Below are 24,874 nucleotides of genomic sequence, written 5' to 3' on the forward strand. Positions count from 1 at the left end.
TCGAACTAGAGATAAAGGATACAACACAGATACAGTTAAGTCTGTCTCATTTCCCGACTTGCATCTAGAAATTAACAATGAGGGTCGGTTGGCAACAAAACTTAAGGTCAAACGAGATTATTTCATCTTCTCAATTGTGAACTTTCCATTTCTATGTAGCAACATTACAGCAGCGCCTGCATACGAAGTATATATATCCGAATTGATACGATATTCACACGAGCTTGTATTTCCTTGATAGAGGGAAGCTATTAAACCATGAGTTCCAAATGGTAAAGTTAAAATCATTCCTTCGTAAAATTTACGGACACCATCACGAGTTGGTTGACCGTTCTGGAATAACCGTTTTACAGATTATATCGGATATGTTTCTTACTTCGTAATTACGATCCCCTTCCCTTTTCATGAATGTGACCTATCATCTCGACTATCTATTTGCCGGATTTGTAATAACAATATTGAGTAATAGGACAGTGGTAACAGGACAGAGTTGGTAACAGAAAGGATTTGTTCTCATAAAACAATGCTTTATTTGATAGTTTAACAAAAATAAATCATTTCAGATTGGTGACAATTGGAAGATAACAGCAAGCATTGTCATTTATCCTTTGAAACTGTATTTGCAAGCAAGATGAAAAATCTGCCTAAAAAATGAAACATTCTAAAATAAATTCCTTTCTGTTACTATCTGCTATGCTAGAATTGCACAATGTTCTCTGCTGTTATCAAAAGCAAAAAAAAAAAATTATTCAATAGACTTATTATTTTGAAATTTATTTAATATGTTAATGCTAACTTATATTAAATGAAATGGTTAGCATATAGTAGATTAACTTTTTGATTCATCGGTGAACATCCTTCCTGTTACTGATTATGGTTATGCTGTTACTTTTATCAGGTAACATGACAGAACGTAACAAAAAGGAATCATGCAGTACTTTTTGTTCCTTTTTTCATATTTTTCAAACTGGCTGCTATTCACCTAATCATATGGAGTCATACATTCAGGAAATAATGCTCTTCACGTGGCATTACAAGAAATACATTTTCGGTCTTTCAAACGTGTTCACAGGTGGAAAAAAACAGCGGTAACAGGAGGGAAATTACCCATGGAGACAACTTTCAAAAGACCTTTAAAAATGCTAAATTTTCTTACATGCTTTAGTTATAACAAAATCAGACCAGTAATGGAAAAGTTTTATACATAACCTATCAGATTTGTGAAAATAAGAAGGCTGTTTACTCAATTAAGATATTTTTTGAATGATTTAATTTTCAGATAATAACAGGGGACATGAATTTAGGGGGGGGGGGGGGGGGGGGGTGAACATTTAAAGCATAATATGTTTTAGAAGAAATGTTAAAAAGAAAGTTTAATTGGGTGCAGTTGGTGCATTATATATTCTAGTTAATCCTAAAACTTAAAATCTTCCAAAAAGATGCCTGAATAAAGAACTAGTTGCTGGTGAAAGACATGACATGGAAATTATACTTTTTCAGATATTGTCTCATATAGTTTATCTGTGTAAATTAGATTAAGATCAAATACACACTACAAGACCACATCATTATGTACTTCATGTATTCATTCCATGCAATAAATACAGTTGACCTATTTCTGTAAATATCAGAAAAAGGCAGTTATAAACAGATTATACCGTTAGTTTTCCCCTTTGAATGGTTTTACACTAGCAATATTTGGGGCTCTTTATAGCTTGCTGTTCAGTGTGAGTAAAAGCTCCCTGTTGAAGGCCGTACCTTGACTTATAATGGTTTAATTTTAAAAATTGTTATTTTGATGGAGACTTGTCTCATTGGCACTCTTACCACATCTTCCTATATCTATGAAAACTGAATCTTAACTAATTTTAGGTAGAGTTTAGATCAATTCTGCGAAACAGACATATATGCACCTTATAATTATTCAAAACACCAAATAAAGTTGACTTAGCAAAAAGTACTACATCATGAGCTCCTGCTCCACATGTCACACCTGTTGTATTGCTCTTACCATTTGCTTAATGATAAAAAGTGTTAACATATTTTATTGAGAAAATAACTAGAATTTGTCAGATAGCACATCATAGCAGTCTATAAACTAAAAACATGCTTTATAACACATATTCTCTTTTTTTTCCAGTTTTGGATATTTATTTTAGTGAGACTTCTAATTCCTATCAGACTCCTTTTTACTGTTGAATTTATATATGTCTTCATGAGGATTTGTTTTATTCTTCTTTTTTTTTTGGGGGGGGGGGGTGCTGTCTCATTGACATAAATCTTATGTTATTCATATCAGTAAGTTTGTATGTCTCTTTTAAAGGAGAATGAAGAAAAAGCATATGAACCGTATTTTATTAACTCTTGCAATCAACATTCCTCACACAACATATTAAACAAACGAATACATCACAAAAAGCTGTAATTACTACTTTACATAATTTAATTGAAGAACATGTCAAATAAGTAATTAAGTCATAAAACAATATGTTCAAGTACATGCAGTTAAGACATTATAGGGTAAATAAATAACTTTCTGTTACATTTACATAAATAAATGCTTTTAACCATTAAATATCATACATTTTGGGTTTTTTCTATGTATTATCATCATTTACAATGTTGGGTAAAAAAAGATGTATTTATGACTTCTAGAAATTTTCCTCAGATTGATGAGTCATTTAAAATAGTATAATCAAAGAAAACTATATGTACCCATATGATAATAAAAAAAATCTAGATTAAACTTGTGTTCCTCCTATACAGATTTATACATTATAAGTAAGATTTATATTCAAATTTAAATTCTTCTTTAAATGCACCTTTACAAAATGTTTTTTTTTTTTTTTTACATTTACCTAAAGGACAATATAATAGTAGTACCATTTTATACAGATAAATAATGTTTCATGTATATAAATGCATATACTTATATAAATACACAAATATATAAATACATATATCTATATATAAATCATTTGTATACAGAACACCAAATGTTTAAAAATAAAATATTTTTTAAAAGACCAACTATCTCTTAAATCTATTTTTAGCAGTCTGGTATAAATATTTTCCAAAAACAACAGGTGCATACATTGATTTATATAACATTGCCTTTACAGACTCCTTAAAAGGTGGTTTTTCTTCTTTCCAAATTCCTCTGCCTTTTTTATCTGCTGTTCTTTCTAAGGCTACCATTCTATGCAGAAGTTCTACCTGTTTTTCTGTCACCATTTTCATTTCCTCATCAGAGAGATTTGTAACTTTACATACTCCTTCTTTGATTAGTTTTTCATTGATGCAGGTCCTCCAAAACAAAAACTGAAAATATAAAATGAAAATGTTTATTCTTAATTGTCTACATGTTACATTTTGTATATAAATACATTTTTAATTTTGGTTCATTTACATGTTTTAGAGTTATATGTGATATCCAATTTCGCTGAACTAGTATACATTATTGTATGGGTGCCAGCTGAAGTCCTGGGATTTTCTCTCTGTGTTGAAACCCCATTGGTGGCCTAGAGCTGTTTTCTGCTCTTTGGTCTGGTTGAAATCTCTTTGAAGCATTCCCCTTTTCCATTCTTCATTTTATTGTAGATACAGTTATGTAAAATGTCTGTTTAGTTGAATGCATAATCAGCACAGTTATCTGACACCTTGATTTCTGCCAAGGACTCATAATTTAATAATCAGTATATTTCTTGGGCTCAAAATTCCCATATGTACTATTTTATGTGTTTGGTTGAACAAAACCAGGAGACGATGCAAAAACAGAAAATAAGATTTTTTAATATATTGTAGGATTTTCATGTTTGAATGGTATCAAATAAATGAAATATTCCTTTTGGGTAAATCACTTATTGCTTAAGGATAGTTATGAAGGTATAACTACAGGTATAATGAATATTCCAGCTGTTTAGACATTGCATTTGGTATTAATAAATAAATTTATATCAATTTATCAACTACTGTAAATTCAGAAATTATTGCGAGGTTTTTATTATTGCTAATAATGCGACTGAGTTGTAAACGCAATAATTAAAACTCGCATTTTGTAATATTTTAACTGAATTATTGCGAAAATGACTTTTCTCAAAATTGTAAAAATTAAAATCGTATTTAAGTGTAAAATGACAAAATCGCAATAATAAATGCATGCAATATTTTCTGAATTTACAGTAATTCAGATTTCAAACAATCATAAAAATCAACTTGAGATTGGTGCATGGCTGGCTGGCTTGGAATTAGACCATACTTTAACTTTTATCTTTAGTACCTTTTGATGAAACAAAGCTGCCTGCAATTGATCTTTATCTCTTTCTCTTCTTAAAACTTTGAACCAAGTATGTGTATCAAGAAGATTCTGTTCAAGCCATTTCTTGCAATTTGGAGTTAAATCAACAAATGCCAATGTCATGGGCAGAAGTTCTGTCCTTGGTGTTTTTAACCATGGTAACCTGAGGTCGAGAATAGGAATATGTTGGACATATACAACGCCCTCCACATCTATATCTTTCACATGACCTTGTAGTTTAACACCTTTAGTTATAAATCTTTTTGGAATATCCTTTCCATGTCTAAAGAATGTGCCCTGAAATAAATGAAAAATATCATTCTCATATTTTATATATATTAACATACCGTACTAAAGTAAAAATCTGAATAACAAAAAGTCCAAAATAAACAATTATCCTAAAAATGCATGTGTTCCAGACAGGGTTGGCAAAAACCCGGGTTTTATGAGTATTGCCCAGCCCAGTGGGAAATACTGGGAAAACCCGGGTTTTACTGGGTTTTAGTGGGTAATACTGGGCAATACTGGGTAATATCAAATACTTGTCTGAATTTTAAAGAGGATCCAGTGATAAACACAAATTTAATACTTTTAATAAGATATTTACACCCTATTTTGTTTGTTTAGCCTTTGTCTAGATTGGCAAACTGCAAATATAAAGCAAAAACAATTTTTTTTTTCAAATAAATATAACTCCTATTAAGAATTAACAATAACATGTAAGAAAAATAACATTTAAATCATGTCACTAATTAGTAATTATTCAGATTAAAACACAAATTTGTTTATGTAACAATAATCAGCCCTTATAATTCAATAAGTTTTATTGGCATGACCCCTTAGGGTGTTTATTTAGCAATATATGAATGTATGACAAATAAAATTAACAAGTCACTTAAACACTGCAATAAAATGCATGTTTCAAGGTTTGGATTATTAAAACAATGCTTGGTAATTAAAAAGGTATCTTTAAATGTACAAAGCTTCTGTTCTGCCTACATATACAATTAATAGAGAAGAGAATGAAATTGACATTTCAATCTTCTAGAAATGACTGTCAATGGTTATCTGTATAAAAAGTATATATTTAGCTGTTAAATTATGAAACTGTATCAAGTCTTTACTATTTAGTGTTAAAATAAGCATAGAAAATCATATACACCTTATCGCTATTTGTCCGCCATTACTGGATATCACACAGGTTCCCGTAAAACTATGACGTCATAAAACAAAATAGCTGACGCCACAATGAAAAGTGATTGTTGTATGCGTCAAAAGTTCAAGCGGCAGGGTCAGCCGGGAATAGCGATAAGGTGTATTGCCCAGTATTGCCCACTATTACCAATTTCTGGGAGTATTGCCCAGCCCGGGAAAACCCGGGTTTTCCCACCCGGGAATTCCCGGGCGGGTAATACTTTGCCAACCCTGGTTCCAGACCAGACACCATATAACTATTCATGTAGGTGACCTCTGAAGACTGCAGACTGTCATATAAGCTTACATAAACATATTGTATAAAATAGATAGCAAGCGTGTGAAATCAAATTTTTCTAGATCTGTTTTACATCAATTCAGGGTTAATCATCGTATTATATTATTAGAATTTATAATGTTATTTTTTTTAGGACAGGTTTATCACTGAAATGGTTATTGATAGTGTCTACCTTTTACTGAACATTTATTATTATTATTATCAAACAGCAAACATTAAAAAAAGGCTTTGGAACTTGAAATTTTAAATGTGGCCCAAAAAGTACCATGTGAATCACCCTATTTGCTATAACTATTAAAAGTACTTACAACATGAATGCTCTTAAGTAACAGAGCAACCCCAGTGCCTCCTACAACGTAAAAACTGTTCTGAAATAAATAAAACATTTATTTATTCATGGACTAAAACAGCATTTCTGAGAGAGAAAAAAAGACATAAACATCAGATTTCATTAAGGTAAAAAAGACCCATTCAAATGATAATCAAAAGATTTCACAATTTCATTTCAAATACTCATGTTACATGAAATACAAACCAAATGCAGTACTAATTAAGTCATATATATACATTATATTTTTAATCACAATTGTGACACTAGTTCTGAGATTTTTTTCACAATTCCCTTCAATCATAAACATGATAAAGGAACAAAAAATATTGTATGGATTTCATTGTATTACTGTCAATTCAGAAATTATTGCAAGGTTTTTATTATTGGGATAGAGTTGTGAAAGCAATGATTTAAACTCGCATTTTGAAAATTAATGTTTTATATTGAATTAAACAGGATTTTTCTCAAAATCGTAATAATTAAAATTGCATGTAAGTCTAAAATGACAAAATCGCAATAATTAAAATTGCATGTAAGTCTAAAATGACAAAATCGCAATTATAATTAAAATTGCATGTAAGTCTAAAATGATAAAATCGCAATAATTAAAATTGCAAGTAAGTCTAAAATGACAAAATCGCAATAATTAAAATTGCATGTAAGTCTAAAATGACAAAATCGCAATTATAATTAAAATTGCATGTAAGTCTAAAATGACAAAATCGCAATAATTAAAATTGCATGTAAGTCTAAAATGACAAAATCGCAATAATTAAAATTGCATGTAAGTCTAAAATGACAAAATCGCAATAATTAAAATTGCATGTAAGTCTAAAATGACAAAATCGCAATAATAAACATAATAAATCCATGCAATAATTTCTGAATTTACATTATATATATAGAAGTTATTAAACTATGAGCTTTGAAACCAAAATAATTTGAAATACACTCATTTAAGGTAGCACACTACAAAGATTTTTCACTCCCAATCAGATAACTTTAAACTGATGTAATACATTTCATCCTTCTTTATATTTCATAAATGAGGTACAAAAAGAAAGAAGAAAGATTAATCTTTCAAAATTGTGACAATTTCATTATGACATAATTATTACATAATGAGTTATTATGTAATAAGTTGCTATATTGTGATGTCCACACTTGAATGAATTTAGCGTCTTTGTTCTTCATAGCATCACAGTGGAGGTCAAACTGTGTTATATGTGCAATAATCTATAAAATATTTTGGGATGCTATGAATAACAAAGAAGCTAAATTCATTCAAGTGACATGTAACAACTTCACTAAATTCTATTGAAAATGAGCTGATGATAGAGAACACTTACTCTGATGGCTCTAGGATGTGTATCAATAAAATCATGAGTCTTGTCCAAGTATGACTTTATAATAACACTTAATGGTTCTCCGCTGTTATCTGACATCTAAGTGCATAATAAGAAAAACTCTGCAAGTAAAAAAAATTTTAACCATATCATGTTATTCACATGTTTAAATCATATAACAAACAAACAGAATAGAAACATACATGACATAATAAATGTCAAATTGGAATACATTATATATAATAATATAATTTGTTAATAACATATCTCTTATCAGTCAATATCAAATAGGATTTAAACAAAATTGTAGAACTGCTGATCACATATTTTCTTTAAAAACCATTATTGATCACTATAAAAGTAAAAAGAAGAAAGTATTTGCTGCTTTCATAGACCTACGTAAAGCCTTTGATACCATATGGAGAGTAGGCTTATTTTATAAACTTTTAAAATCAGGTTTACCTAAAAAGCTTTTTAGTATTTTTTCTGCAATGTATGAAAATACTACCACTAGATTTAAATTTTCAAATGGTCTTAGTACTGCATTCACTTCAGAGCGAGGTGTTAAACAAGGGGATGTTTTAAGCCCCACACTTTTTAATATTTTTATTGATGATGTTGTAAAAGATTTATTCAATGGTAGCTGTGAACCAGTTAGAGTTGGTGAATTGTCAGTAAATTGTTTATTATATGCTGATGATATTGTATTACTATCAGAAAGCAAAACTGGTTTGCAAGCCAGTCTCAATACTCTTAGTACATATTGCTCAAATTGGAAGCTACAGGTTAATGTTCAAAAATCAAAGGTTTTAGTATTTAACTATAATGGTAAAACATATCTAAATGAGTTTTTCTATAATGATAATGTAATACAAACTGTCTCCAAATATTGCTACTTGGGAATAATGTTAAAGTGTAATGGCAACTTTAACTTAGCTGTATCTTTACTAATGGAAAAAGCTAGGAAGGCATGCTTTAAGATTAAGAAAACAATTGGATTGGATAATCCTTGTAAACTTTTAGAAAAATTATTTGATTCATTAGTAAGCCCCATATTGCTGTACATATTGTAGTGAGATTTGGGGTGTTTTTGATAATTCAGGAGACAATTCCATTTTGGAAAAATTCCATATGAAATTCATAAAAGAAATTCTAGGTGTTCATTGTAAAGCAATTAATGCTGCTTGTAGAGCTGAACTTTGCAGGCTACCGTTATGCTCAAAAATATCATTTTCTTGTATTAAGTTTTATGATCATATTTTAAGGTCTGAAAACACATGCACTTATATCCAAAGTTTTTCTGGCAACTGAAAAAAATAACCCCTGGACAAAGAAACTTTATTCTATTTTTAACAATCTAGCATTTTCAAACCTAGCTGGGGGAAACTTTTCTATTGAACAATATCTACCAAGTATTAAACAACGAGTGATTGATCAGTGCACACAGGATCAATCATCAAAAATTCATGATTCATCAAAACTAAAATTTTACCAACAATTTCATAATTCAAAGCAGCGTAGTTCTTATGTTGATGTTCTAAGTAATAGATTAGAAAGGTCATCTCTGTGTAAAATTAGATTGAGTGCACACAATCTTGCTATTGAAAAGGGGCGATATTTAGGTTTAGCCACCGACGAACAAGTTTGTAATGTATGTAAATCAGGTGAGGTAGAAGATGAAAATCACTTTTTACTGAAATGTGAAATTTTTTCCAACTATAGATCTAACTTTAAAAATAAGATATTAAATATACTTCCTGCATGTTGTAGTGAAAATCAGCTATTAATATTAATAGTTGTATTAAAAGTAATTCTTTAAAAGTCCTGAAAGTGATTATAAGTTCTTATATATATACATGTCTGATGTATAGAAACGAGATTTTAGCTTCTTAATTATAACATATTTAAATACTAGTAACTGTATGCTGTATTCATTGTTGTAATGCACTGTAATATGGGCCTTTGCCAATTATTGTAATTGTGTTTGTGCCAATAAAATATTTGTATTTAAAATATTTGTATTTGTATAAATATATATATCAATTAAGTATCAAACTCAATATCATAATCTAAGACAGTACGTCTTTTTATGACCACATGAAATGATGAAATAAAGTGTTATCTAAGATTTAATTGTGAAGACTGGAAAAGCAGCAAATAGTCAATTAAAAACACTGACTGTAGTATAAGCCTCTAAGGGACTTAATAATCATTTTTTACCTGGGAGGGGGCTGGTCATTATGAAATTAAACACATTAAATTTTCTTGATCCCCCCATAATATTTCACTATGTTTATTTGAACCCCCCCCCCCTTTAAACATTTTAAATACATTTAAAAAATGTGATCCCCCCTTTATTATAAACATGCCAAAATTTTAACATGCAAAACACTTATGTTACTTCCCCAAAATATTGAAAACATGAAATATTCTCAGTAGATTGAGTCCAAAAAAATATCTGAGGGAAAACTGCCTTGAAATACTCAGGACTGCATGACTTCCATGAACATGATGAATATAAAGAGGTACTGTGAGCAAGTCAAAAGTCCGACAGTCCTATAATCAGACAGTCCTATATAATCAGACAGCAAGATAGTCTGACGCACAGTTGCTTGTCTGGAAAATATGTCTGTTGGACTATCAGGCTGTTTGATTAAAGGACTGTCAAACAATCGGACTGTCCGATTATAGATCATTATAGGTCTGACCCCAAAATGATAATGAAAAACAATTCAAGCCAGAAAAAAATATTGATCCACCCTCTTAGAAATTCATTTTCATAAACACATCATGTGAAATCATAACACACATAACAAGAGAAAGTCACAAAACTACAAATATTTTAAAATGTACAAAAGCAGGGGCGACCTGATCTAAAGGTCGAGCGAAATAGGGGCGAAATTATCCCATTTGGAATTCAAAAATTATCTTATGGGTTGTTTTAGTCTTCTAAAATTGTGCAACAGAGATAGATATACATGAAATAAATTTCTGTCTCTATACCCTTGTAAACAAACCAGTTTTATCTTTATTACGCCTTTTCTCTTGGCTGACCTTTCTAAAATATGGAAATCGCGGTTATTTGCCCTTAGCTACTGCTGATCTGAATACCAAAATGGCATTCAAGAACGAGACAGCAAACGGACAAGAACTAAAAACCGTTTTTTTTTTAAATAAAAAGGGGGGACTATTCACCCTTATTATTAGTTACACAACGGGGATATTTAATATGTTAATTATTGCGATATAAACAAATATTTTTACGATATAAAGAAAAACTTTTTTTGATATAAATTAAGAAAACATTTTTGCGCTGCGTACGTACGGTATTAATTTCTATTAAAAACTTTAACATGTTCAAACTAATTAATTCTTATCCTATATCCCTTTTTAAACATAGATCACTCTTTGATTTAGATGTCGTCATTGTGTGCCAACAATTGTTCATTTTCTTTACTGAAATTATGAAACTATCATTTGCCGATCTTTGTCTCCGGCCAAAAAATTGAAACAGGTGAAAAGCAAAGTTCTGCCTTACTTTCCTAGCGTGCTTTCCATTATCCGGTTCGTATCGACGGAACCGGTTCAGGATAATAGAACATCCAAGGGCAGACGATACGATCCAAGATGGCTTCCGCTGTACCAGTTATTTCTTATAGTTATCCCTTTTTAGACGATTTTTTAGATACATCTACACTTTTTGATTATTTTATGCAATTTGAAGATTCAGTTTATAATGACCATTTTGTTACACCTTTAAGAAATAACATTAACCGTATACAAAATTATTATGAAACGGTTATTCCAATTTATACCTTGGATGAATTTAGGTCTCATTTTCGTATGAGCAGGTCTACTGTTGAACAACTTTGTTCACAGTTAGTACTTACTGGGGAAATACCCACCATACATGAACACGGCCGGTCCCCGATAGAGTCGGAAAAACAGCTCCTGATGTACATATGGTAAAATTTATCATAATAGTAGTAAAAAGAAACAAAAACGAACATTAGAATGATTAGTATCCATTACACACGTTTCACAGAAGCCCAAAAGTATGAACAACACAAAAACCATCATATTCATGATATTATTGATTGAAACCCAGGGCTCTAGAATGGAACGCAAAAGTTTCTGCTCCACATGTGGCACCAATTATATAATATACCATCAGTGGCAGTATCATTGAGACCTGCCAAAGAGATGGGTAGGATATAAGAATTGTTCTTTTGAATAAAATGTCAGGATTTACAAGAAACTGTACTGTCTTTAATAAAAGAGATAATGAAATTATATAAAAAAGAAGAAGTTGAAGATGTGGGATGATTGCCAATGAGACAACTATCCACAAAAGACCAAATAGTTATCAAAAGTACCAGGATTACCAAAATGACACAAACAGTAACAACTATAGGTCACCATACGGCCTTCAACAATGAGCAAAATAATGAGCTATAAAATGCCCCGATAAGACAATGTAAAACAATTCAAAGGAGAAAACTAACGGTCTTATTTATGTAAAAAAATGAACGGAAAAACAAATATGTAACACATAAACAAACGACAACCACTGAATTACAGGCTCCTGAATGGCATGTAAACCACATGATAAATATGATATATTTCAGTTGACTTATATGCATGTAATTTATGAAGAATAAACATAAACCTGCGACTAGACATGTAAACCTTACAATAATTTCATACACCATGTTCACCATATATAGTAAAACTGTTGTATAGAGTATAATAAAAAAAACAGATCAAAACACAAATACTTAACTATAACCACTGAACCATGAAAATGAGGTCAAGTTCAGATGACACCTGCCAGTTAGACTAGTCCTACAATATATGACTTTGGAGGTTGATATACGTATATTCAACCTTTTTTAATATCAGTATCATTGCTGAAAGTACACCTTATAGTCCTTCTTAGTTCTATACACCAAATATACTTGACCTATTGCTTATTGTATCTGAGATATGGACTTTACCAACAATGAGGTACACACATACCAAATATAGTAATCCTATTATCATGATTATGACAAGGATTTGTATAGTGAGATCTCACCATACAAATCCTTGATTATGATAAGAGAATTTAACATTACATAAAATTCTTTTTTCAAGTAGTCACTGATGTACTGTATTTGTCATTTGTTTATGTTATTTATACCGGTTTCTCTTTTTTTTTTATATAGAAGAAGGACAAAAGATACATGAGGGAAAGTCAAACTCATTTTAAACTAAAAAATAAACTGACAAGGCCATTGCTAAAAATGAAAAACAGACAAACAATAATACAAAGGACACAACATAGAAAATTAAAAAATAAACAACACAAACCCCACCAGAAACTAAGGGTGATCTTACGTTCTCAGAAATGTTAAGGATATCCTGCTCCACCGTTGGCACCCATTCTGCTGTTTATGTGATTGGTTACTTTTATAAATTGTTATTTGGATGGAAAGTTGTCTTATTGACACTCATACCACATCTTCCTATATCTTCTAAACCACAAAAATGAGGTCAAGAATATTGGACATATAAATTATTATTTGGATGGAGAGTTATCTTATTGGCACTCATACCACATCTTCCTATATCTACTAATCCATGAAAATGAGGTGAAGAATATTGGACATGTTTCTGATAAAAAATTTGTAACATGAGGCATCTATATATAAATTATGAAGCATCTCAGTTTTCCACCTTCAAAATTATCAGGCTTTACAAATTAAAGATTGAAAAACCCAATGTATGGCGTTCATTATCACTGAACTAGTATATATTTGTTTAGGGGCCAGCTGAATGACGCCTCCAGGTGCGGGAATTTCTCGCTACATTGAAGACGTTGGTGACCTTCTGCTGTTGTTTTTTTTTTATTGTCGGGTTGTTGTCTCTTTGACATATTCCCCATTTCCATTCTCAATTTTATATTTGAAGTTTTCTTTGTTTGACCTTATTATATAAGTAGGATAAAAGATCAAATTTAATAAAGGAATATTTTGTTGCAGCAGATTAATGTAGTTATATGTTTTACAAAGTCATTTGTTACTAGTATTTTAAAAACACAGTTCCTATTCTAGGTATATTGCTACATCTGAAACCTACAGATCAATCAGTGATCGCTTTGGTGTTACAATGTCCTCCACTCATCGTGCAGTGAGAAGATGCACAACTGCTGTAGTGCACATTGCAGACCAGTACATTTGTTGGCCAGATGAAGGTATTATAGGCATAGTAAAAAATAATACATTGTTATAGGAGCTTTCCTATCATAGATCTTTAATTATATTCTACAGCTGAAGCTGAAGTATAAATATGAGTATTCTAAATATATACAATCTTATTTTACTACAATTTTAACTGGTTGAAGGATTGGTATCAACTATGAACACTGTTCTGACAAATGAAATATATTGCTTTTACATTTATATAAGTGCATGTATAATGCAGATCATAAACATGTTGAACAAATATTGTTAAAGTTGATAAAATGTGTATCATTGCAGCTGAAAATTGACTTTAACTCTGCCAGGTTTTACCTGCCGGTCCCAAGCCCGGAATAAAGAGGAGGGAAGTCAGCTACTAAATGTTACTAATTATATATTTTTTTAATTTCAGATCTTTACGTGACTCTAACTCTGCCAGGTTCAATCCACAAGCAATTGTCTCTTAAACTTTTTTTTGATATAATATCAGAGACAAGCGCCTGAGGTTCAATCTGCCGGTCCCCAGCCCGGAAAAAACGAGGAGGGGAGTCATTGTTAAATTTAAATATTGTTTCCAAAGGTGTGCAGACATAATACATGCTATATGAATAATTGATTTTGGTTTTAGCTAAACAAGCAGAAATAAAAAATAAATTCAAAGCCATCAAAGGTCTTCCAGGAGTGATAGGAGCTGTGGACGGGACACATATCAGTATAAGGAAACCAACAAACCATCCACAGAGCTACCTGAACAGGAAGAAAGATTATTCCATTATTCTGCAGGTAATAAATTTGGATATAAGAATGATTGATTATTGGTTGCTTAATGTCCAGTGGCAAATATGTTATGCATGTTCAGGATGAGAGATAAAAGATAACAGTTAGAGCCCTGTAACCAGCATTAAAAATTCTGAGATGAAATAAAGCCAGTTAAAATTTCTTTGCAGACATTTTACTTTCAAAATTATTTTTTATACCTGAATGTTGCCTTTTTCAATGTTTCTTCAAAAACAAATATACAAAAAAAAATCTGTTGGGTACTTTGAACTCTTTTAACTTTAATTTAAGGAATGATTGTAATTTTTTAAAAATATAAGTTATTTAATTCTGAATTCCTTGTAAACAATGAAAAAAGTTGAAGATATCATGGTGACATGACAAAATTATGTCTATGAGCTGAAAAACAAAACAACGTCAGCCAATCAAAAAACGTATTACATCTAAAATTAAATTATTAGCTTTTGAACTTATCATGCTTATATACATTTTTGTCTGATGAAGAAAAGTATTTTTTTTATGCTCATTTGGTGTTAATAAATGGAGAAATAGACAGATATTAGCATTTGAAATAAAAAAAAAAAAATCTACCCATTCAGGTGACGAAAAATATAATATGATTGAGACATATAGCCTATTGACTTATTTTACATTTCAAAGGGTGTGTGTGATGCAGACATGACTTTCATTGATGTTTTTGTTGGTTGGCCTGGGTCAGTTCATGATGCAAGAGTATATAGGAATTCACCTCTGGAGGAAAAAGTTTCCCTTCTGCCAATTGAAAGCCATTTATTGGGAGATGGTGCCTACCCACTGACTAAGTATAAATCTTTAAAATATTTTGATAGGCTTCAGTTAATGCTCCTTAAAAATTTCATCATATGATATGATTTAATTTTCTATATACATGTATTCAAACAACTGTATTATGCTGACAAGGATTATTTTCCCAAAATACTGATTCAGTGGTAATAACAATTGTTGATGAAGGAGAGTAAATCGGATACAACTTTGCATAACTCACACTAAGGTTTTAAATAGATAGGTATAGTGTATCACAAATGGTAAATGTATGTCATCACAATTGATTAGTACATATCATCACAAATGAGCAGTACAATTAAACAAAAATGAGTACTCTAGTTAAACACAAATGATCAGTACAGTTAAACACAAATGATTAGTACAGTTAAACACAAATGATTATTACAGTTAAACACAACTGATAAGTACACCTCATTTCAAGCAATTAGTATAGTTAAACACAAATGATTAATCAAGTTTATTGCAAGTGGTTAGTACAGGTCTGGTCAACCCAAATGGTTAAAACAAAATAAATAGTAACTACTATATATTTAGATTTTTTTTTCACAAACCAAATTACAAAGGTATAGAGTTACTGATCATATGTAAGATATATATAATTATTCAGAATATCACTTTTCTAACAAGAGTAACCACAAAACTTAAGCAATGCAGGCAAAGAAGCATGCAACATCATTTTTTTAATCTAAGTACCGGTAAGAATAAATGATTATACTATTACGCCAATGGCCCCCAATATTTGGTGTGGGAAACTTTACTTTCATCTTTTCTTTTTAAAAAAAAAACAAATGTAGGACATGATCTTAAAATTTAAGTCAACTTCTTTTATTATACATGTAGTAATGGCCTTATTATATAATTTCAGTGGGCTAATCACACCATACAGAGACACAGGCAGACTTGCAAGTGAGGAATTGAAATTTAACAAAGTGCAATCTGCAACCAGAAATAAAATAGAGTGCACATTTGGCATGCTGAAAGGCAAATGGAGACGTCTTAAATATTTAGACATGCTTGACATACCATGCATGGTGGATTTAATTTTTAGCTGTACTGTTATACACAATTTTGTTATTCAAAGAGAAGGTACTCATCTCGATGATGACTTTGATGATGAAGACACTCTTCAACCTCCCAATTTGGATGTGCCAACACGATTAGCATTTCAAAAGAGGGATATGTTAAAGATGTCCATACAGTAAATAGTGTCTTGTCCCACGGTTTTAATAATATGTCTAAAAGTTTCCATAGGTTAAACAGGTCCTTATGTTTTTTTATATCCTTGAAATGACAGACTTCTGTACCTCATAAAAGATTATCTTCCAACGAGAAAGCAGATCATAGATACTTTTCTTTTGATTTTTAAAATACTTAAAACAATACCAATGCAAATAACAGTTTTCCACCCTTTAAAAAAATTAAATATTTGAAAAAAGATTGAATGATTGTTGGTTGTTTTCGGTTAAGTGGCAAATATTTCATGCCTATTCAGGACGATCTCAAAATGAGGAACTGCATGACATATCAATATCTTTTTAAAGCTAAATGCTAAATGTGTTTCTTAACTTCAATATGCTATTCTGAATTAATACAATAATTTGTTAATTCCTATAAATTTGAAAATAACTATCATTTATTTCATGCATAGTCATACAGGTCTCAATTTAGTTAACTTTAATGAAGGCCAATTTACTTAATTTACCATTTCTTAAAAACATGCAAAAAGTTTTGTATAATAAGATGTTGAAATCTGTTTAAATTTGAAAACTATAAACATTTGCCATGATGAAACAAACCTTATTACAGAATTAACACAATTATCATTGCTGGTGAATAAAACAATACAATTTTATAGTTATAACTAAAATAAAACCTGCTTTGACCTTTTTTAACATTTTTACCTCCACCAAACATTATAAATACCTTTACATAAATGGTATGCTGTTTTAATCATTTACTTTACAATTTTCTGAAATAAACCTTCAACTATAAGTATGAATCATCAATCTTATCATCTGTATATATATATATATAATTAACAAGAATACCTTCTCTACAAAATTTCATATTTTCAATTGAAATCACTCATATTTAATAGAGAAATATTTTTTCTATCTTCTCTTTATTTCTTTCTTTAACAAATAGAATTCTTGCAAGAATTCTGTCTTTTTTCTTATTGTAATGAATGATACAGATTTAATCAATGACTGTGTTAAAAGGATTTATTTCGTGTTAACTATCAGTTATAATTTAAAAAAATGAATACAATTTCTAATGTTAAAATAAATATCACAAGGAAAAGGGAAAACTGATTTTTTTTCAAAATTATTATATTTCATGCAGAAGATAAAACAAATTTGAAATTTAATTTCATAATATGGTAGTGATTATTGAATATGAAAAGCTAATGAACTAACAAAACAACATTTAATCCAACAAAAATAAAGTTATATGTGCATGATGTGGGAGAATATTTATTTATCTAGTGTTATAATTCCTAATTGTAATAAAAATGTTAATAACTTTTGAAGAAAAAAATTGAAGTTTCAATCATCTTATACAATATATTTGAACAAGTAAAATTTTGTTTTTTCTTTTATAGGAAGAGGAAATGAGTGCTCCCTCAGAGTTTATCATAATAAAGCATCAATTGACAATTTTTGCAGAAGAAAATTTTTATGTGCTTTTAATTTTTTCAAGAATTATTTCTATACATTAAAGCTGTTTAACTTTGCAAAAATTCTAAGTTGTCAAATTATTATATTGAAAATTTATTGAAGCTGCATCAAGTTTTATTGGATTAAATGTTGAAAAAATCCTTGGTTTCTCATTTATTGCAACTATTCTTAAACACATTTATAAACTCTCTCATTAAGTCACATCTCTCTTTATTTATCTCCTTTACCATACTCTCAAACCTCTCATACCTATCCTCTCTCTCCCTCTTCATTTCCCCCAAAGATTCTGTTAGATCATTAGCTTTTCTCTTACGGGGTTGCTTCCCTTTTCCCTCTTTTTGCACTTTGTCTTTTTCAACACTCAAATCCATGGAGGAAATGGTCTTAGCTGGACGGATGTTGGGGTTGTCCCCAACAGCTTCTTCCATTTCCTCCATGTATTTGAAGTTATGAGTTCCTTCTCCACTCTTTCGATTTTTATCTTCAACCTGTTTGAACTTTGATTCAAGCTTCTGCCACTTGGATTTCAGTTGAATCCAAGTGACAGTTTTAGCTTGTTCATCGCTTGTAGCATTAAACTTTATAGCAATGATTTCCCACACTGCCTTCTTAGTTAATCTACCCTCCTCAAATTTGTTGGAATGCTCTTTTCTATACTCGATGAGCCTCTTGATGCTGCAGTCATCCCAGATATATTTTTCTGAAATTATGTACCATTTAACTTACTTTACATGTTAAATTATATGTATTATTTCAAATCAAGATTATGTGGACTGTTATAGAAATATTTCTTTTTGTTAAAATGTTGGATTAGTTTTTATTTACCTTTTGACAACTTTCATCTGTTAAGCTGATTGGGGATGAAATAAACAATTACAGTATTGCCCTTTTGAGGTTATGTAGATCTATGTAGTTCTGCTGTCTCTGTGACTCAAACGACATTGGTGATGAGTACCATTATATTATGAATTGTGGATTTTTTATGTTTGAAAGAAAAATGTTTACCTTCATACTGCTGGTCAAACTGTAATATCTATGAATTTGATCAACTGTTATATTTATGTAATATTGTAATATTAGAAAAACTATGTAAATTTATTAAAGTTATAAATGTTAAAGTTAGTCCATCCAAGTTTATTTCGTTGTGTTGTTCACACATGCTTGTAAAAATTGTACCTTATAGTTATATTTATGTATGTTCTCTATAACTATGTAATTGTAGTTTTATGAGAAATATAGTATTCATATTCTCATAAAAAATCTCAAGCAATGAGAACTTTACAAATTGGTTTTGATTTTTGGTTGCTTTATGCTGTATCTGCACAAAAAGGTTATTCCAGTTATTTTTTTTTTCAACAAATGAGTTATTTAGTGAAATGACTCAGTTATTAGTTGTATGCATTATATGTATTGTCATTACAACAAAGTTTATTGTGTTTTTTCTTATTTTCCTCATGGAAGTGATTCAAAATTTGATGAAATCAAATAATGTTCAATTTTAGACACTTTAGACCTCAATGTGGACCAATTTTTTTACGGGGCCCAAATATTAAAAATCTAAATAAATGGTTAGATTCTTGATTCAGCATATTGAAGGACCCCATATATTCAAATTTTTTTTGCAATAAAAAAAAATTTAATGTCAACCCTTTGGACCTTCATTTAGACCAATTTGAAAACAGGACAATACTGTGCAAATTAATATTTCTTGCTATTGGGTAAAACTGTGCACTGGAAAATTTCTTGCTTTTGCGCAATATTGTGCAATTAGATATTTCTTGCTATTGTGCAATACTGTGCAGTTGAAGATTTCTTGCTATTGCACAATACTGTGCAACTGAAGATTTCTTGCTATTTCCCAATACTGTGCAATAGAATATTTCTTGCTATTGCACAAGACTGTGCAATTGAAGATTTTTTGCTATTGCCCAATACTGTGGAATTTTAAATTATAATAAAAAATCTATAAGTTTATGTTCAGATTCAGCATATCAAAGAACCCCAAGAATTAAATTTTTGTTAAAATCAAGCTAAGTTTAATTTTGAACCCTTTGGACTTTAATGTGTACCAATTGGAAAATAGGACCAAAAATTAATAATCTGGATACATGGTTAGATGTGGCATATCAAAGAACCCCAATTATCTTTTGAATAAATTCCAACATTAATTGTTTTCCCTTCCGTTCTGTTTAATCTACAGATACAAGTTAAGAAAAAACACATACCATTTTCTTCATCTGCAGCCTTGCTTGTTGATGGTACTTCTTGGTCTGTACATATCTTTCCAACACTGGTACTTGCTGATTTAGCTATTGAAATAAGTTTTATTTTTTTTATTTTTTTTTAACTATAGGACTTCAGTTTGAAAAGAATGATATTGTTTCTTGTTATATATATATATATTTGTTGTAATATACATATTGTTTCCTTGTTATATTTACATTTTTATTGTATGTACTGTACATATTGTTTCCTTGTTATATATGCATTTGTTGCTCAATATTCATCATTTTTCAATGAATTAAGAAGGACTGTGATAAAACCTCTTTTATTAATTCTACAATGATAATAAATTTCAAAAGGTATTTAGTAGTTTTATTTTAAAAGAGTTATATATTTGCTGAATATTCATAAATTTTCAATGAATGAAGAAGGACTGTGATATAACTTGTTTTAAAGCGTTTTTAATTTTACAAGGATAATAAATTACACAAGGTATATAGTATATAAATGTACAAATGTATATATATATGTGAAAATGGATAGCAAACAACATGCAGGCATCAAACCAGCTACTTTTATTTTACCATTATATTGTAATGTTATTATTGTCAGTTTAAACAAAATGTACATGTATTGTGAGCATTTTTATGTATAAATAGATTACAAATATATCAATATGTTTCTGAGTGATGGAATAGTTTATTACAGTGTTTACAGCTGTTTTGATATATCAGACGTAATGGACATGATTTACAAGTATGCCACTACCAATACCATGAATTAAATAAACAAATTAATAAAAAATACTATATATTAATATGTTTTAATAGGAATAAAAAGAACATGCTTGTGATACTTATGGTATATTTGGGTCATTACCAGTCCAATCATAGTAATACGAATTGCATGTGTATTAAGATGAATGTATGCCAATGTGTTAAAGCTCAGCTCGTATATCATTGTATATAGTATTTAAAAGTGCTTTTGAATATAATTAATTATATTATAATGATTAAAGATAAGCACATATTCATAGATCTTATTTGTCATTTACAAGGTTTTGTTTTAAGTTTCAGGGGAGTTGCTATGAATGAATATGATATACTGTTGTAATATTATATTTAAAAAAAATAAAGGGTAAAAGGGGTGCTACTCCTATAAATTTAAGTTGATCATTGTTGATATGCACATCTGCTTAGTATTTTCTTATTATCTATTCATGAAATTTTGTTTTGGGTTTGACAGAAATTGCAACAACAAGAACAAGAATACAGATAAATAGAATTAAGAATCTCAAATAAGTCTCTCCATCAATGCTATACATACGTCTTGGTTCAATAACCAAAATTTTTTCTTGTTCTACAGAACTTTCTTGTTCTGTCAATATGTTGACTCCATCTTTATCCAAAAGATGCCCCTGCTCATTTATTAATTTTTGTAGATGGTCTGGATCTACAATGTAAGGATACATATTTTTAAATGTGAGGTGTTTTAGGTGAAACACATTAAAAGAAATTGTTTATTATAACAATAAAAAATGGAATTCAAATATGTCAGAAAAATGTCTATTTTTTCTTGCATACGTAAAATTACATTACATTATGGCAAGTTATTGTGATTGGCTTACATTTACAACAACATCATGTCATTTTAAAATCAACCTTCATTTCATTTCCAATCAAAAATGTAACATTAATGATGAAAATACATGGAGCTACAATGTACTACAGTAAAATGCATACAGTACATATAGTTAAATAAAATAAAAACTCGATAGGAATTGTATTTTCATTATTCTATCAAAGAAATGTTATTATAGGAATTGAATATGATGCATACATTTATATTTGTTTTTTCCTGTCCTAAGTCATGTTACTGACGTTCAGTGGTTATCATTTGTTGATGTTTTTTTTAAGGATTTCTGTTTGTTATATATAGACCGGATCTAGGCCATTGGTTGACCTCTTTGGATTGTTCATAATGTTGTTTGGCACAGTCAATTTTTTGGGATTTTAATAGCTTTGTGTTCAGTTTAAGCCAAGACTCTGTGTTGAAGACCATAATTAAATCTTATTTGTTTTTACAAATTGAGACTTAAATGGAGAGTTTGGCCTTCGGGCTAGGGTCGAATTTACTTTTCAGTTAACCCCTAAAAGGTTTCGTTTAATATGGCTGTGTATGGGTTTGAAATTAAAAAAAAAATGAAAAAATAAACCAACAAGTTACATGCTACACAATTAGCCCGATTCTCCAGACTGGTTTAATTTTATTCAAACTTTCAGTTGGTTTGTTTTTACAAAATCTTATCATTTGCTTTTCATGTTTATGACAATGTTAGGCCGAGATTACTCTGACGTCCGACGGCTGTTTTGCCAGGCAAGCTGGGACCGTGGGACGTCAGAGTAATCTCGGACTATGACAATGTATGATCTGACAATATCATCTAATCATGTTATTAGACAAACAGTTGGTTTATAATATTTTTTTGGGAGACAGCTTGCTCATTCATTTCATTGTTTAAAAAATTGTCAATATTAAGGTAAATCATTTATATAAACATGATTTTCCTTATTAATATTAATACTTACTGTCATGGTAAAAACTCATCATACTATATGTAGATTGAAACCTGTAATTTTGAAATTCATAGTTTAATACGGCCTCTGCTTGCATTGTCTGTTAGTGATGGATACCTTATATATTTAAAGAAATGAATTGACTTCAGTCTACTGTACCGGAGGCAGATGTCAGATGAGAAGAGTGCAGACGACAATGAAACAATTAGAATTCAAACGACGAAAAAATTAATCTATCCTTACATATCAAATGGCACCTCAAATTTATAACAAAAAGGTGCACAAACGATATAAAAAGACGATTTTTATTGCATCTCAAGCAGACGAGAATACTGTTACTTTCATTCATGTATTTGGATGAGCTTTTATGAATGGGCTGGAAAATCACAAATATGCGGCATTTTCACAAATGAAAACCCCCAAAAATAACTCGGTTGTGTAATTATATGTTTCCTTTAAAATCGTAAGTGTTCTGTGCCGTTGTAACATCATCATATATCTTTCCTGTTCTGTAATCTGTAATTGCAAATTGTTTACATTCTTCTTGAACTCTATTTTCCGCCATCTTGGATCTGTATTGGATCGGGGAAATCGACGAATCAGACATAGTCATAATCATTTTGTCTTTTTATAAGTTACGGAGAAAATTTGAATGACAAATCTTAAACATCTAGTAAGCTTTACAACCAATAAAATCCTATAGAAAAACAAATGGGAACAACACTTATTTTTAAAATTCCTACCTGCAGGTGAAATTATCCCTCCACCATTGATCACTATATTCATGATTTTGTTGATTTTCAATACTTAAGATTTCAATGCTAAAGACAAGTATTGTTAACTGCGAAATAAATGCACTCCGTAAAAGGGAGCCATTAAGGAACGGAAAAGGAATAATAAGAAAATATTTACTTATATGTAAATATGATACCAGATCTCTTTAATACTGATTACACAATAATAGTATATTATTTGAGGGTCAGTAGGTCAGTCTCCTCCCCTGGATGTTAAATGTACCCAATCTGTGTGTAAAGCCAATTGCATGGTCTTTGTATAATCAGTTTCTTGGTTCATAGCAGCCTGACTAGTTGATGGAGTTTTACAGTGCTATTATTCAATTTATTCACTGGACTTCATTTGTTTTTTAACTTTTACCATTATTATGTCACAATGTGGCTGCATTATTTTTCAACTGCTACTATACTAATTTTAGATATCTACTTCTTGCGATATGAACTATCATGTTTATTACACCTTTGGATCTTATTTACTTATACACAGCTGAGTTTATTTTGTTTGCAAACTCGTGTAGTTTTCATGTGAAGTTTATAACCATGTTACTGTCATAGAGAGTATTATGTGAACGAGCAGGATCTATATATCATCAGATCCTTATATATTTGTGACCATACAGAGATTTCCATGAGTGTTATATATTGAAGTGGCTTTACATTCTACACAACTGTTCTAGGCAAGTATATTTGTTTGAACTTTTATTTCTTATATACAGATGTATGGTGCTTGGAGTTTCTTTGCATTATTATTATCTGAAGGCAATTAAGAGACGAGCTTGAACAAATATTCACTTTTGTAATTTAAATATTATTCAGAAACAGCCACTTGGAATTTTACTTACCCTGATTTTTTTTTTTTTTTTAATTTTTGGATTAGTATATAGTGATCAAAAATGCTATTTTATTTTAATTTCTTTTTTTATATTATTTTTACTTGCTGTCTTCTTCATGCATTCTGCAAATAATTATTTAGTAGTTCATGATCTTAGATAGATAAGATATAAGATACTTTTAGTATATTTAATTCAGTTTTTGAATTATTCTAAATAAGTCAAACTGTTATTTTCTCGTTATACAGTTTACATTTATAGAATTATTACATAAGTACAGCTTTTGATATTGCCTATTACTGACACCTTTCTTCATTTCTTATATTGCATATTTCAACACTGAGGAAATGGAGACATAGACACATCCTGTATGCACTTTGGTTTCATCAGGATTACTACAAAGGATTGGACATTATCACATGATCAGTTCTTCATTTTACTTTGGATGTGGCATTACAGCTTGACTTACTCTGCATGGATATAC

At 30.0% G+C, this 24,874-nt stretch overlaps 4 protein-coding genes across 4 annotated transcripts; 2 read left to right on the plus strand and 2 right to left on the minus strand.

Annotated features, from left to right (window-relative positions):
- Positions 1 to 2,335: 2,335 nt before the first annotated feature.
- Positions 2,336 to 10,538, minus strand: LOC134692175 (protein C3orf33 homolog). The gene is made up of 5 exons (XM_063552625.1): positions 10,470 to 10,538; positions 7,470 to 7,588; positions 6,098 to 6,157; positions 4,280 to 4,594; positions 2,336 to 3,321 (listed from the first exon to the last, which is right to left on the minus strand). Exons 2-5 carry the CDS (start codon positions 7,563 to 7,565, stop codon positions 3,031 to 3,033), a joined length of 762 nt encoding a protein of 253 aa, XP_063408695.1. The 5' UTR covers positions 7,566 to 7,588; positions 10,470 to 10,538; the 3' UTR covers positions 2,336 to 3,030.
- A 486-nt stretch (positions 10,539 to 11,024) lies between these two features.
- LOC134692297 (putative nuclease HARBI1) lies at positions 11,025 to 14,761 on the plus strand. The gene is made up of 4 exons (XM_063552747.1): positions 11,025 to 11,431; positions 13,562 to 13,701; positions 14,316 to 14,470; positions 14,756 to 14,761. The coding sequence occupies exons 1-4, from the start codon at positions 11,094 to 11,096 to the stop codon at positions 14,759 to 14,761; spliced, it is 639 nt and encodes a 212-aa protein (XP_063408817.1). The 5' UTR covers positions 11,025 to 11,093.
- A 370-nt stretch (positions 14,762 to 15,131) lies between these two features.
- LOC134692920 (uncharacterized) lies at positions 15,132 to 16,935 on the plus strand. The gene is made up of 2 exons (XM_063553554.1): positions 15,132 to 15,285; positions 16,155 to 16,935. Exons 1-2 carry the CDS (start codon positions 15,143 to 15,145, stop codon positions 16,489 to 16,491), a joined length of 480 nt encoding a protein of 159 aa, XP_063409624.1. The 5' UTR covers positions 15,132 to 15,142; the 3' UTR covers positions 16,492 to 16,935.
- Positions 16,936 to 18,076: 1,141 nt separating this feature from the next.
- On the minus strand, positions 18,077 to 23,331 carry LOC134692298 (uncharacterized). Its single transcript, XM_063552748.1, has 4 exons — positions 23,304 to 23,331; positions 21,517 to 21,642; positions 20,193 to 20,276; positions 18,077 to 18,667 (listed from the first exon to the last, which is right to left on the minus strand). The coding sequence occupies exons 1-4, from the start codon at positions 23,329 to 23,331 to the stop codon at positions 18,117 to 18,119; spliced, it is 789 nt and encodes a 262-aa protein (XP_063408818.1). The 3' UTR covers positions 18,077 to 18,116.
- Between the last annotated feature and the right edge of the window lie 1,543 nt (positions 23,332 to 24,874).

This window comes from Mytilus trossulus, chromosome 12 (genome assembly GCF_036588685.1).
Source record: "Mytilus trossulus isolate FHL-02 chromosome 12, PNRI_Mtr1.1.1.hap1, whole genome shotgun sequence".
NCBI lineage: Eukaryota > Metazoa > Mollusca > Bivalvia > Mytilida > Mytilidae > Mytilus > Mytilus trossulus.